Here is a 14,295-nt window from a genome sequence, read left to right on the forward strand (position 1 = left end):
AAACATAGGTACACTTGGACCAAAATTCTCCTTTCAGTAGGTCAATGATCCAAAGCACATGGCCAAAGCTACACTGAAGTGGTTTAAGAATAAGACAGTGAATGTCCAGTTAAAGTAACGACATGAATAATATTGAAAATATATGAAAAACTTAAACTGCTGTTCATTTGCTATCTCCAAGCAACTTTAGAGAGCCTGGGCAATTCTTTCAAGAAGAATGGGCAAAAGCTTTCCCAGAAAGACTGTAATTTCTGCCAAGGTGCTTCCACTAAATATTGAGTTCATGGGTCTGAATACTTACGCAATCAAAGATTTAATCTTTTTCTTTAGCTTTTACTGACATGAATTTAGTCTTCAGTTTGAGCACACAGATTTCTATTAAAATGTTTAGTTTAAAAAAGTATTTGCATCATTTTGGAATAACAAAATAAAACTCTGTAAGAAGTGTCTGAATACTTTTTTTTAAAATCCAGTACCTCCATTTCATTGTAGTGTGTATTTTAGAGGTGTGAGGAGTTAACTGTGGAAAAACAACATCTCTGCTGCTCTACTTCATATTCAGCATAGGCATTCATTTACACAACAATGCAGCTTGGATATTGACAGCCTTAACTGAATGACACACAGAGGATGTTGGTTTTGTTTCACCTTAATGTTAAAATGCACTTTTAACTGCAAAAATCTTTAATATTCTAATGCAACATCAACACAGCACTAACATTCCAAGGAAATAGACTGATAATGGCCGGCCATCCATATAGAACAGATCTTTTGTAGTTTGACTTGCATGGAACGGAAGGTTAGATCATTGAGTCATTGGAAGTGATCTCTAGGTATTAGGAAAACTTTACAAGGACTGATACCTAGAGATTGCTGTGAAGGATGGGAACCTTTTTTTAGTAAGTGGAGGCTCACCTGAACATTTTTTTCCCTAAATATACAGGAAATTTTGTTATTTGATAATATGAAAAAAAGCCTCATTTTTTAATTCGTGGCTCGTATTACCACAGTATTTTAGACTAAAGTGATGTACAGTGCATGAAAAGAAACATCCAGAGAAGGATATATAAACTGTGCTCTTGAAGGGCTTGCATGTTTTCTCTTGATGGAAACAGATATTGTTAAACTGTTACTGCTTAGATTTTTTTGTTTCAGAACATAATGATAGGTGCGTATATTAGCATGTTTACTCTGAATGCTGTATATATCTAGTGCTGCAGTAAGGGAATAATTAAATAGTTTATGAGAGGTTTGTAAGTGCCTAGGTTTGAGGTACAAATAAAGACTGCCTTAAATTTTAAACAATTACTTTCTCTTGTATTGTAGGTAGAGTGAATTAAACTAGTGTTCTAACTTTTATCTGGTAAAAGTTAAGTAACAATTATCATTGAACTGCTTGCAAAAGCATTCTTCCAAATGAATGGCTTAGACATTCAGGCAGGTGTAACATGCACATAACAGTGACATCTTAATGATGCTTAAATGACAAAGTGCTGTATATAAACAAATGTTCCTGTGTTCAGTCCCTCTTTTCAAACTACAAACAACAACTAAAGCATGCTCTGAGATAATTTAAATATTGTTTCCAAGACACTGTTCTCCCTATTCTCACTTTTCAGTTTGTTGCCTGGGCTAGTCGGAGGGTTGTGGACAAAAGTTTGTCTGAACCTTTGTAAGAACCCTTTTATGTTGAAGCACTTAAGACTTCCAATAGGGAGTCAAGTCATTTTGATGAACATGTAATTTCAATTTTTATTTTTAGGAGGGAAAGACAGACGGAGTGGCCTAATACTGACGATTCCTCTTTGTTCAGACCAGACAAGTATGGATGAGCTCAGCTCCACGCTGGACTATTTACTTAGCATACCAAGGTGACTGAGTTGGAATCTTATTGATTTTTTTTATGAAGCATAATTCTGTACAGTTTTCCATTGTGAAGAATATGTTGGTAACATACACAAAACTATTTAAATATTTAGTTTTTTTCTGTGTTCTGTTATGGTCTTTAATTTGTAACAGTATTTGGTTTACAGTGTCTATGTGTATCCTCTTGCTTTGGAAAAACCCTTTTCTCTTAACCTGCTTTCTTAAATCAGTTTATTTTTTCAGGTAGGATTGATTAAAATAGATGATGCAATATATTTTGAAGGTCTTTGGAAGCGTTACAATCAATTTATTGACAGTACATGGGTTTGTACTGTAAATTGTACAGAATCCTTTTTATTCATAGTGAGAGAAGTGAGATAACAGTGGTCAGTAATTTTAAAAGTATAGTCTATTAAACTGAAATAGGAATGTGTCAGCCATATTATTGATGATAGTGTGTCAAAAACCTGTTTTATTGAAGACTTTGTTAATAAAATTATTAATGGTTCTAGATACCATTAATACGGGGGAGCTCTCCCAACCCAAATTTAAATCTCTGTGATATGAGAATCAGAGCAGTGGAACAATAATTATTGACCACATTCATCTGGTGGTGTTGCAGTTTATGTCCTAAAATATGTTTCACCAAGTACATTTCTGTATTGAATATCCTGCATCTGGCATATGATGTGATAGTTGTGACTGTGAAAAGCCTGTTTGTTTTTGGAACAATTACATTAAAAAAGTAATTGGCTCTCTTATTACAATTTGGAAAAAAAAGTGCTATTTATTATAAACTGTTTTTCTCAAAACCTAAAGCCAGCTGTGCTTTTGGAAAATAAATCTGGTGTTTCAGAGAGATTTCCCATGGTATGTGCTTTAGGAACACTGTTTCGGAACACAGTATTGTTCGGGAATGTGAGCACTGCATGTCCTTCTGTTGACATAAAAATGAACACAATGCCTCAACATATCTAACCAATCCTCAGGGAATGTATTCTTGATGACAGATGAGTAACATATTGTGCTAGAAAATAAGTCCAATGTAGAGCATTATATTTCAGTATGACAGGCTTCATTCCAAAACAGTAATAAATTTGAGTTCTGTTTACATACAAATGCTAAGAGAAAATGTTAATTCCACAAAAATGTAAAAGAAAAGCAATTTTTTCGGCTGCACTCTCACACTTGAAGAAAGCTCAACAACCAAAAAATCTGAATTGTTCGTACGAAAATAACATAGCTTCTCTATCACATATAGAGAAACAAATCTGACTTTATATTTTTATGTAGTGCAAGTCTTCATTGTTAGTGTTTTAGTGAGATGAGCTTTTACTTTTCTATCATTTAGATGACTTTAAAAAAGATGTCATTCTTTTTTCTTCCAGTGAGAAGTGCAAAGCTAGAGGATTTACTGTGATAGTTGATGGAAGAAAATCACAGTGGAATATAGTCAAGACAGTGGTGTTAATGCTGCAGGTAAAAAAACATTTAAAAAGAACATCAGTATTATGTTTGTCTCCATTGTGTTTGGTCATGATTTGATGGGAGGAAGGCTTTTAATATAGCTACTGGTTAAGTATTCCCCATTGTAAATTTGATTCTTATTTGCGTCCAAGCCAGCTGGAGTTGCTATTATGCTAATTAGTTAATCATAAAATTCATGAATATTCACAAAACAGACATTAAACAATTCACAGTAAAAGATAATGTGTATATGAAGGTACTTTGCAGTTGAAATAATATGAATTCTAAGGAAAATAACAGTTCATGTATTTTTGAATTATTGGCTAAATTTTCATGCTGAAAATATTGGTACAGTAAAAAGATTAATTTGATTATTATTTAATTCTATTACTGTTTAACAATATTTAAATATTTTTTTAGGCGATAAGCTAAATGTAGACATCACAATATTGTAAATTCTTAATCTAAACAATCTTCATATTTATTCAGGCCTTTTCTTTCTAAAGATTTGGTTTTTGTACAGCAATGAACAACTGAGATATTTTTTTGCAAGGGAGGCTTTGGACATAGTGTTAAACATGGAAAATTATAATTATTTGTTATTATTCTTTCTTTTGTGCAATTACATGTCCAATATATTGAATATATGAATATATATTAATACAAAAATATATTAATGCTATTAATGCTATAATTCTTGTGTTCTGTGTTCCTGGGATTATTAGTATGACTAAAGCCAGCTCTGCAATGACCTGATTTTGTCAGGGAAAATTGAATGTGTTGTGTAAAAGTGTTTGCCAGATTTTTTTTTCACTGTCCAAAAGGTTCTGAACATGACTAAATTACACACAGAAAAACTCTACTTGCTGTAGCATTAATCTGTTGTGGCATACAGATTTTATTTTTCTCTGAAGTGGTCTTAGCTTGTGAAGGGGTACCACAATGCTGTCTGTGTCTTTAATACATGTTTTTTATATTGTATTGTGTATATAGTACTGTTTTGAAATGTATGTAGAAAATACATTAAACATCTTATGTCATCTTTTAGCTTTAATTTCATGTACTTTTTTCTTTATATATAAAAATGTATGAGATGCATAGAGGCTTGTTTTTTTTCTGAAAATATCCAAATTGGACCTCAACTCAGACAGTCAGTAGATATAATAATAAATTATAAATAGGCAAGGTGGATTAAACCCACAGCAGGTTATGCTTTCAAGCTCATTGAGACTGTGAATTGTAAATTTGGCAGTAGTTACAAGCCTCCTTTCATTATGAGTACAGACTGAACATAACAGATTTAATTGTGTGCTTATTCTTGGCATAATTTGTACTGTACTGAATATGTTATATTTGTTGAGAATAACTGCCTCTTAAGGACAAGTTCTTGGTGATCTAATAAAAAAACAATGTTATGTTAGCTTATTTTTTGTTAAAAGCGTATTGCCTGAAAACAAACATTGGAACATTGATACTTTTTATACAAATGTGACTTTCTAAAGTTGTAGCTGTTTTATGAAAATCCTTACATGAAAGAAAAATATTTTTCATGTACCTTTCTAGAATGTTATTCCTGCTGAAGTCTCTCTGGTTTGTGTTGTGAAACCTGATGAGTTTTGGGACAAGAAAGTTACCCATTTCTGTTTCTGGAAAGAAAAGGACAGACTAGGTTTTGAGGTAAGTAATGTGACTAAAGACATTTAAATGTATTATTTTTTTAAATGAAAAATCCTCAAGATCTTTGCCTGTGTCTTATGTATTTGTATTAGTTTTTGCTGTGTATCCATAGCCTTTCCATGCGGGATACAATGGTACTGCCCACAGGGATATGGGGATTTAAACCCCTAATGTGGTTCATTGATGGTTGATGGTAAAGTCATTGTTGAGGATAAGTATGGATACTGAAACTTTGACTTGGGTTTTCCCCAGATGGAAGGATTAAGCCCAGGAGTTGTTTCTAGGATCCTTTTAGTTTGTAATAGGATAGGAAAGGTTAAACCGTCATTATTTTACAGTTTTGGACTTGTGGCTAAATATATCGGTTGGGTTTTGTTTTTCCATCTAAAGGTTAAGCCTTGATTTTTTTTCTGTGCCAAGTGAAGGCTGTAATTTTGTTTTTAAAATACCACTGCCCTCATTGACCATTGTGGGAAAATGCCACTAGGGGCACAAGGACATTTTATGATGTTGATGAGGGACAGCAACATCTTTATGAGACAGCATAATAATAATCAATTTGAAATGTTGATAAGTTTTAAAATTTTGTTCTATAGGTGTCATTTAGAAACTGTAATTAAAAGCGTTAAAAATTTAGATATGAAATGACAGGTCACATTAAAAATGGAAAAATGTCCGATATGATTTATCTTGATTTCTGGTTTTACATCACAAAAACCTGCAATTTCAATAAGGCAATAAGGGTGTGTAGACTTTTTATATCCATTGTAGTTGACTTTGCATATTATTAACTCCAACTGAAATTGATTCCTTGTTCAGCGTGAAAACAAAGGTATTGTACAACACAAGTCATTATTTCGCAATTCAAAGTTATAATGGCAAATGTGTGCTGAAGAAGAAGAAGCATAGTATTGTATAGGCTGAATCAATGTTAGCAGTAAATATTTCTGCCTTATTACAGCCTTTTAATTTGCTTAATTAAGGGTTTTAATTGTTAAAGGGTTTGAACAAGAAATGTGGTGCTCATGCATATAGCCACTATATTAGAATAAAAAACATACAATGTACTGTAATTTACACTTGTGTGGCTTCTATCTTATAAATCTCAGAGGTTTAGACTATGTAAGCAACTAATTATTGTACAGATAATTATTAATAAGGCGAACAAAAAAATAGCTAGCTGGGGTTCCTGTTGAGATTAGGGCAATTTAATTAAGGGTTTAAAAGTATTGTGTGATAATCTGGTTCTCTTATGTTTTATAAATTCAAATGTACAATAAACAATTGCTAATGGCAATGGCTCATGTTTATGCATCCAGATTTCAAGATTTTAGCAGCTATTGTGATTGGGGAATAACAATTTTGAAATGTTTTGAAGATTGATGTACTGTGAATGATGTATGTTGTCCTGTTTTTTTCATAAAAGTAGTTGCAGCAGGTCTCTAGTGTCTCACTCAGGGAAGAATGCAATGTGAGTTATGCAGTTAGGTTTGCTGGTGGTGCATGTTGGTTGTGCTGAGTGATCAGCCTTGGCCTACAGGGATCAGTACATTAGTTTCTGAATTCGCTAAAGTGAGGGGAAAAAATAATTGGGGTTGCTTTTCTTTGCCATCGAAACCCTTACTGGCCATGTTGCACAGGTTTTATAGGCAGAGTGCAGTTCAGCAGAATCCTATATTCAAGAGGTAGTTTTAAATTTTTGAAAGTGGAAGATAATTAGGGCAGTCTTTCTGACGACGTGATTTGAGCGTGTGCCTTAATTGTAATGAGTTTAACAGAATGTCTGGTAAATACCTTTTATGTGCAATTTCAGAACTGTCATAAATATTGAGCTCACCTTAATGTTTATACATCGAGTAAAAGCTTAAATTAAAGGTTCAAGTGCTGTTTTTTCTGATAACTAGTGACTGAAAGTTTATAAATTATTTTTTTTAAGTATTCATGACACAAATTCTACTGTTTTATTGCAAACACTGAATGTAAGAACATAAGAGAGGTCACAAATTGGAGGTGGCCATTTGGGCAGTCTTTCTTTATTTTAGGTTTGTAGCTGCGTCAGCATGCGTAGGCTGCAAAGGAACAAGTAATAGGTTTATTCCATGCTGAAAAAAAGAAGAAAGAGAACACAACGTTTTGGCCGTGGAGCCTTCTTCAGGTGGGAACACCTTGACACCTGAAGAAGGCTCCACGGCCGAAACGTTGTGTTCTCTTTCTTCTTTTTTTCAGCATGGAATAAACCTATTACTTCTTTCTTTATTTTGTTGCTTATAGTTCATTCCAATAATTCATATAACCTCTTCCCGGAGTCAGTTTCACAGGTTTGAAAGTATAGTACATTTTTTTTAAAGTTTACAGTAGTACTGTTTGAATAAAGAGGTACTTTCTAAGTACTAAATGCATCTGCTTTTATTTTGCCAGTTGAGACCCTAGGTTCTTATTAATAGTTTGAATTCGAAGGTATTCCTTGGATATGTGGTTTGCATTCTATAGAAATACATACGGATATTTTTTTCCTATACGTAAAAACTCTGGGCATTTCAGAATACATTTTCTTTATTCTTTTTTCCATTTTGAATTGAATGCTTTGACTGCATATAATTTAGCAGGGTCTTAAGTAGTCTTTGGATACATTACAAGTGTTCTACAATTATTTTACTTCATTAAAAAATAACTTTATTCTTTATCTACTAGAAAAAGCTGATGTGTAATTCTACACTCTTTAGGGAAGTTAAACTTTGATATTTTAAGGAAATATTGCAAAATATTGAGAGGAATCTAGAACGATGTAGTTTGATTGAGTTTAGAACAAGCCTTTCTTGGTTCTGAGCCATTGCCTTTTGACTGAATTGATATTGGTGTGAAATATGCATAAGACAGATGTGATGTTTTCCTTTTCTCCGTAAATCATTCAGTATCTTTCCTTAATCTGTTTTATGTTTAAACTTGCAAGATAAAACATGTAGTTATAGCTTAACATTCTCATATTTTCCAAATAGACATATATGTATATAATCCAAATACAGTTTATTGTATTTATTGATGCATTATATTATCTTTTTAAAAATAAAGTAGGTTAAGGTTTGTATGTATGTGAATGTTGCACAATCTCTGTCCAATCTGCTAGATTGCATTCCAGACAGAATGTTTAGTTAGCATGCAAGTCAAACCTGCTGTTCTTGCAACATGTATTGCACATTTAGTGGCAGTTTTTGGGGTTCTTGTTTTTACTGCACAGGTATTATGTTACCACAATACTACATTGTGTAATAAAAAAGAAAGTTGAATAGTATTTTCAGCAGAGACTGCCTCTTACACTTATTTCCCCAGTGGTAGTACAGAAGAAACAAACCAACTGATTTGACTGACAATCTGGGCCAGGCATCACCCTCAAGCGGTCCTCATAACTTATTTTGTTCACCAGATGGTCTAGAATCCAGAATAAGGATTCAGTTTTATCATGTGTGGATGTTATATCTAATTGTTTTTATAAAGGGGTGTGTTTAATTTGGGAAAGTTGACTTTTTGATATTTGATTATTTATAGTTACTGAGATTTATCAAAGCATTTTCAAACACTATAGTGTAGATTAAAGCTCATTTTCTTATGACGTTTGTTTACCAGTGGTTTGTTTACTTTTGTATTGAGGAATACCAGATATTTGTACTTTTTCTGCATTTTGTGCTTTTTTAGAACAGAAGTGTTGAAATTGACAGATTTCTTAACTAATAACTTTAGGGTGAGCTGCATTAACAATGCTGTATTGGTTAGAAAGCACCTCAACAAGTTGATAGGGATGTCATTTCACTGAAATCCTATATTTGAAAGGTATCATCAAGCAGGGAGCTAATTGTAAATATGCTTCCAGAAACCAGAACAGTTAGAACCATGTTTTTAATGTTATTTTTATTTAAATATTTAAGCTGTATGAGTCTGGGTAAAAACAATAGCTATAGACGCTAGCATGGTTTTTATTTTGTTAAAGGTAAGAAGAAGCAGATTTTGTTTCATAGCTGCCCAGTGGAATTACTGTCAGCTGTTGTCTACACAGGAAACTGCTATTGGAGATTCATTCAGAGTTATTCATGTTTCTCATTGGCCTTCATGTGGAGGAATGTTAATAAGTGGAAATGCTTGTTTATGGTTGCACATTTAGTCTTCTTTTGTATTACCTAAGGATTAAAAGACAGAAATGAAGAGCTTCCCTATGAAGACAAAGGGGGATGTTAAAACCTATAGAATTTCACAGCTTTACAAGCTGTCAAAACACTTGAATTTATCTCCATGGCATGTAGAATGTAGTGCATTTACCCCCCACCCAGAGCTAAACTTGTACTTCTGTGAAGTGTTTTGGCAGTTGATCAGTTAGTGACTGAATCAAGTATTGCATTTTTCATCATGGTAGCAATATGTAATATAAATCAAAGGTATCAAAGCAGTGCTTTAAGAGAAATCTGCCAAGGGTATTATTAAACTGTTTTCCATGAGGTTGAAATAATTGGTTATTTCATTTGCTTTTTCAAGTACAATAACAAATACTGGGGTTATCCATTTTCTTATAGTTTAATTTTAGAAATTGTACTCACTGCTTTCAAATTATAGACTGTAACTTATACCGTATTTAGCTATACCACAAGGTGCTTTTTTCTTTTTTGTCTGCATAAAATCCATCTTCCTCAATCCATTTTGTAAAAATGATTGTTGGCCCTTATTTTAGCATTTGAGGTGATTTTTGGAAGGGACAAGATATCCTATCTCATCTACTTTATGCTGAGAATTTCTATTTAATCATGGGCTTCACGTCTTCAAGTATATATACAATGTTTCAAACCAGCAACTGTTCCCAGTTTTACAGTTCCTAAGCTAATTGAGGTATAGGATGATGTACCATGAGGAACTGTGTGATCTAAATAACCTTTTTTATATTCTTCTTGAGCAAAGTGTGTTCTATCGGCAATATCTCAGTCTACTGTGAATGACAGGGTACATCAAATGTGTTCTATAACTTGCTGCTTCTATCCCATTCCAGTTTTTCAGGTCTGGTCCCCTTTGTCACAGAAGTAATCAAGGAATCATTGCATTGTGTCTGACACCCATTTAGTGACTTCTTGTGTTCCACAAAACTCAGTTTTGAACCCTCTTTTCTCTAGCATCTAGCATGTTACCATTTGGCCAGGTCATCCTTGGTGGTACTGTGTTTCTTACTCCACTCTGATGACACTCAGATCAGATTCTACAATGTATTTGTTGTTCAGTACTGATAAGAGAAAAGTAAAGCTTCTGAGTCCACTAAACAAACTGCAAAACCTGGATGAATTGAGCATGATTGGTACTGGTCATCCTGGTGAAACACAGTAACATTACACTACAGATTTTCATTTACTGTTTCCCTACGACAAGATTCCATACAAAGTACAACACAAATAGTATCACAACTGTGAAACACTCTACATGAGACTTAAAATTCCCTGTCACCATTTGTTTTCTAAAATTTCTTCAGGCAAGCATTTAATAAATTTTAAAACATAAATGCCAGTTTTTCCCATGTTTCAACATGTTCTTTCTACTAATGTGCTGCTGATTTATTACTGTAAAGCTCTTTGAGATACCTTGACATGAAAGACTCGATGTTAAATTATTAGGCATGGACTTTAGAATAAAATCATTTAAAATAAAAGTATAGTTTTAAGACTTACTATTTTTCAAAGATGCTGTAATGTGCAGTACTCCAAGCAGCTGATTAAAATATATATTTTTCTGTTTCTCCTCCTCTTTAGCTCTAGGAGTTTTATGGGGTTTGTTTGTACAAGAGCCAACTTCTGTTTTGCCTGGTGTTGATTTAGCAGCAAGCATCTGCAGGGACATCTGCTGACTGTTGTTGTGCATGCTTATAGTGCAGTGTCGAATCAGGACGAACTAGATTTAAAAAATAAAAGAACATGCCGTAGAAATGTGAAAAAGCCTGCAGCAAAAGAGCTTGTCAGTAGTTTACATTGGGATACGTGTGTATTCCATAAATTGGTTTGAAGTTAATATATGAATGAATCAATGCATTGATTCTCAAACACAGGAAGCATCTGTGGACCACCTGAAGAAAACCATTAGGGCTGATTGATTAGATTCTAAAAGTGGTTCCCCATCCTGGTACAAGGAACTGAGCGCTCTTGGTTTTGCACTACCCATGTTCTGTAGTCAACTCTTGAAATTTTGTATGGGATTTGTAAAAGATGCCAACCCTGTACCCATTACTGAGTTTCAGAACTGTGTGTAAATGTAACCAACTGGTCCTCTACAGAACAGAAAAAAAAAGACACACATTGTCAGGAGTATTTAATGCAGAGTTTTGCACTTGTACATTTTCAACAGTTGATAATAGGTTATCAATTTATTAGTCAGTAATAATAGAGTGAACTCTTACACAAATGAAGAAGGAAGTGCATTAAGTTCTTTGTGCTGAATTACGGTATTTTTTAAGCCAAGAACTAAGTGAAGAACAAGATAAATGTCTAAACAAGCAAGCAGATCAATTAAAGGCATCAATTAGCACTGGTGATTAAGAGCTCTGCTAGAACGAAAACCAGCAGACAGAGGGGTCCCCTAGGAGCTGTGGGTCTAAAGTAATTCCCTTGCATTTTTTGAATTGGTAAATGAGTGTTATTTATGTTTGTTATAGGCCTGAATTTATTGTTTGTTTTATAATGGAAACTTTGTACTTTTTATTGATTTTCTCATAATTGTTAAATTAAGGTTTGAAAACCCAAACAAGATATGTTTGTGAATGAGTTTCTAATAAAAATGCTGTGTGTAGCATTCATAGCTGGCCATCTGTGTAGAAACAGGCATTAAAGCACAACTTTAACTTATGTCTTTTCCTTGTTTTCCTGTAGAATATTTTTAATTGGACTGGATAAAAGCACATTTTTCAGTAACATTTAACATAAACCAGATTTTTCAGTTTATATGGTTTTGTGATATAGGGATATGTTATGGCTTTGTTTTAATTAATCGTTAACTAAAAGTGATGTTAGTTTTAGTGAAAATGTGAGCTAGCTGTTAATAGTTTTGAATTGTGTACAATTCTTTAATATACTTGCTGAGAGAAACAGTGATTGAACCGGAATCACAACCATGAAAGTGGTGAAACAAAAAAATCCTTATTTAAATGATGAATTACATTTATGAAAATTAATAAAATGTAGGTGTTTCAGGGTTTGTATCTTTCCCATCCCATCCTTTTGTTGCTAGTAACTGAAAACTCCTTTAATGTTCTTTTACAAATAATCAGAAATTGTAATTACTTATTTACTTATTAAATCACAAAAATAAAGTGGAACTGTAGTCCAAATTGCTCAGATCATTTTTTTAATCTTTGGAACAAAATAAGTTAATTGATGTGATAGACAAATTTTACAAATTGTGAATAAAGGACAAAATTGTGAACTTTGTGAAAGTACTGTCAGTCTTTATTGTTGTCACAAACTACTGGTGTCGCCACAGGCAAGAGTGAGAGTTTGCATGAATTGCAACATGAAGCAGCCCTTCCTGCTCACTAGTCCCTATAATGACTAATGTAGTGCAATGTACGAGCGAATAAGCACAGGTTGTGCAGCACACATTTCCCAACAGAAGTGTTCCAATGTGATCCGCACACAGAGTTAACAAGTAAGCAGTGTTTATCAACAAAACCATCCGAGAGCAATATTTCTATTGGCTTAAAAGAGATGTATTCACAAGCCTGCTTGTTTATAATGCAAAGGGGCCACTTCACCATACTGGATGTTTTGTTGCCTCGTTCTTAATCGCAGACAATGACAGCAATGTTGCACTGCTCATATCTGGAAGTTTGTGATGTAAAACCTCCAATTTACAAGTTACTGTGTACATTTTACTTTCATTCTGGTTTGAAATGCCATTACAAATGCTGATTCTTTCTAACCCTCAAATTTAAAAATAGCATTGCAGTTCCCCTTTAAATCTTGAGAGCTTGAAAGTGTTACTTTATGATACCTGGATAAAGTGCAACCAGTACAGAGTTTTATGGATTCCGTTGAATAAGATTAACATTTATAATCCAGCTGGGAGGAAGTTCAAACACTACTACCTTGTATTGATATCTACTTCTAATTTGAAATCGTATTTCACAGCACATCCAGCTAAAACTAATGTAAGCATCTGCCATCTGCATTGAAAGCTTTACAGAAGTGCCCGGTGTTTGCACAGATTTCTATTTTACATTTGAATGGCTTGAGTAATCATGTAATTGTTTTGTGTTGGCACTGTACTTGGTGGTCACAATTTGTATGGTGTTAAATTGTGTGACTCATGTTATTCATTGTTGTTTTTGACATGTTCAAAAATATTTCTATTTTTTTTTTAAATGCTGACACTTTGCTATAATGTTAGTTTTATTTCCCTCTCTGATGCTGCAGGTTATTTTAGTCTCTGCCAATAAACTGACTCGGTACATTGAGCCATGCCAGCTCACTGAAGAGTTTGGTGGCAGTCTCCTCTATGACCACATGGACTGGCTAAACAAAAGATTGGTAAGTTATCATTACTTGTCGATCATAACCTCATGTGCTATATAAGAAAATGCTTTACATTGTTTAAAGGTGAAGTTAAGCATTACACAATAATCAGACCTGGGAAAAGCTTTGTTACTTTTGATCTTGATGGTAGATTAAATGCTTCTGTTTTCTATATGTTAATATTTTTCAGAAACAATTAAAATATCCATGACATTTTAATATAGAAAAATACATTCTTTGAAAATATTTAAATCAAAATTCATTTAAACATTAATTTACTGGGATAGGTAAGACATTTGATTGATAAAAGAGACTATATTTCTTTTAATTCATTACAGCAGTTAGGACCTACTGTGACACACTTGGCCATAATGGATAATATTTCAGTTTTATTTTTTGGCCAAAATGCTAATTCTATTTAAAGACGATTCCTTTCCCGTAAAACAGGTATTTGAAAAATTCACCAAGGAGTCCACCTCTCTTCTGGATGAGCTTGCTTTAATCAATGCGAATGAGAAAGGCAACCAGCAAGACAAAGAAAGGTATTACTACAAACACTATATACTTGCATTATTTGCAAAAATATACATTTAGTGTGAATTATTGAACAATACTTTTTGAACATGTGTGGTTAAATGAAATACTGAACTAATAATTTTCTACTCTCCATGTGTATATAGAACCACTAATATCTGTGTTGACAAAAAAGTTTCCCAGTGTATGATAAGCAGTGAAAAAAGTCTATTGTTCCTATTTGTGT

The 14,295-nt window shown here is 33.3% G+C and overlaps 1 protein-coding gene across 3 annotated transcripts in view; it reads left to right on the top strand.

Moving 5' to 3' along the window:
• The window catches only part of sestd1 (SEC14 and spectrin domains 1), a 39,286-nt gene that overhangs the window by 8,616 nt on the left and 16,375 nt on the right, over nt 1–14,295 (top strand). For all 3 annotated transcript variants that reach the window (XM_069196348.1, XM_015358965.2, XM_015358966.2), the window contains exons 4-8: nt 1,763–1,871; nt 3,255–3,345; nt 4,897–5,010; nt 13,437–13,550; nt 13,983–14,077. In XM_069196348.1, coding sequence (XP_069052449.1) covers nt 1,763–1,871; nt 3,255–3,345; nt 4,897–5,010; nt 13,437–13,550; nt 13,983–14,077 — 523 coding nt within the window. The remainder of the gene's footprint in view (nt 1–1,762; nt 1,872–3,254; nt 3,346–4,896; nt 5,011–13,436; nt 13,551–13,982; nt 14,078–14,295) is intronic.

This window comes from Lepisosteus oculatus, chromosome 12, assembly GCF_040954835.1.
Source record: "Lepisosteus oculatus isolate fLepOcu1 chromosome 12, fLepOcu1.hap2, whole genome shotgun sequence".
NCBI lineage: Eukaryota > Metazoa > Chordata > Actinopteri > Semionotiformes > Lepisosteidae > Lepisosteus > Lepisosteus oculatus.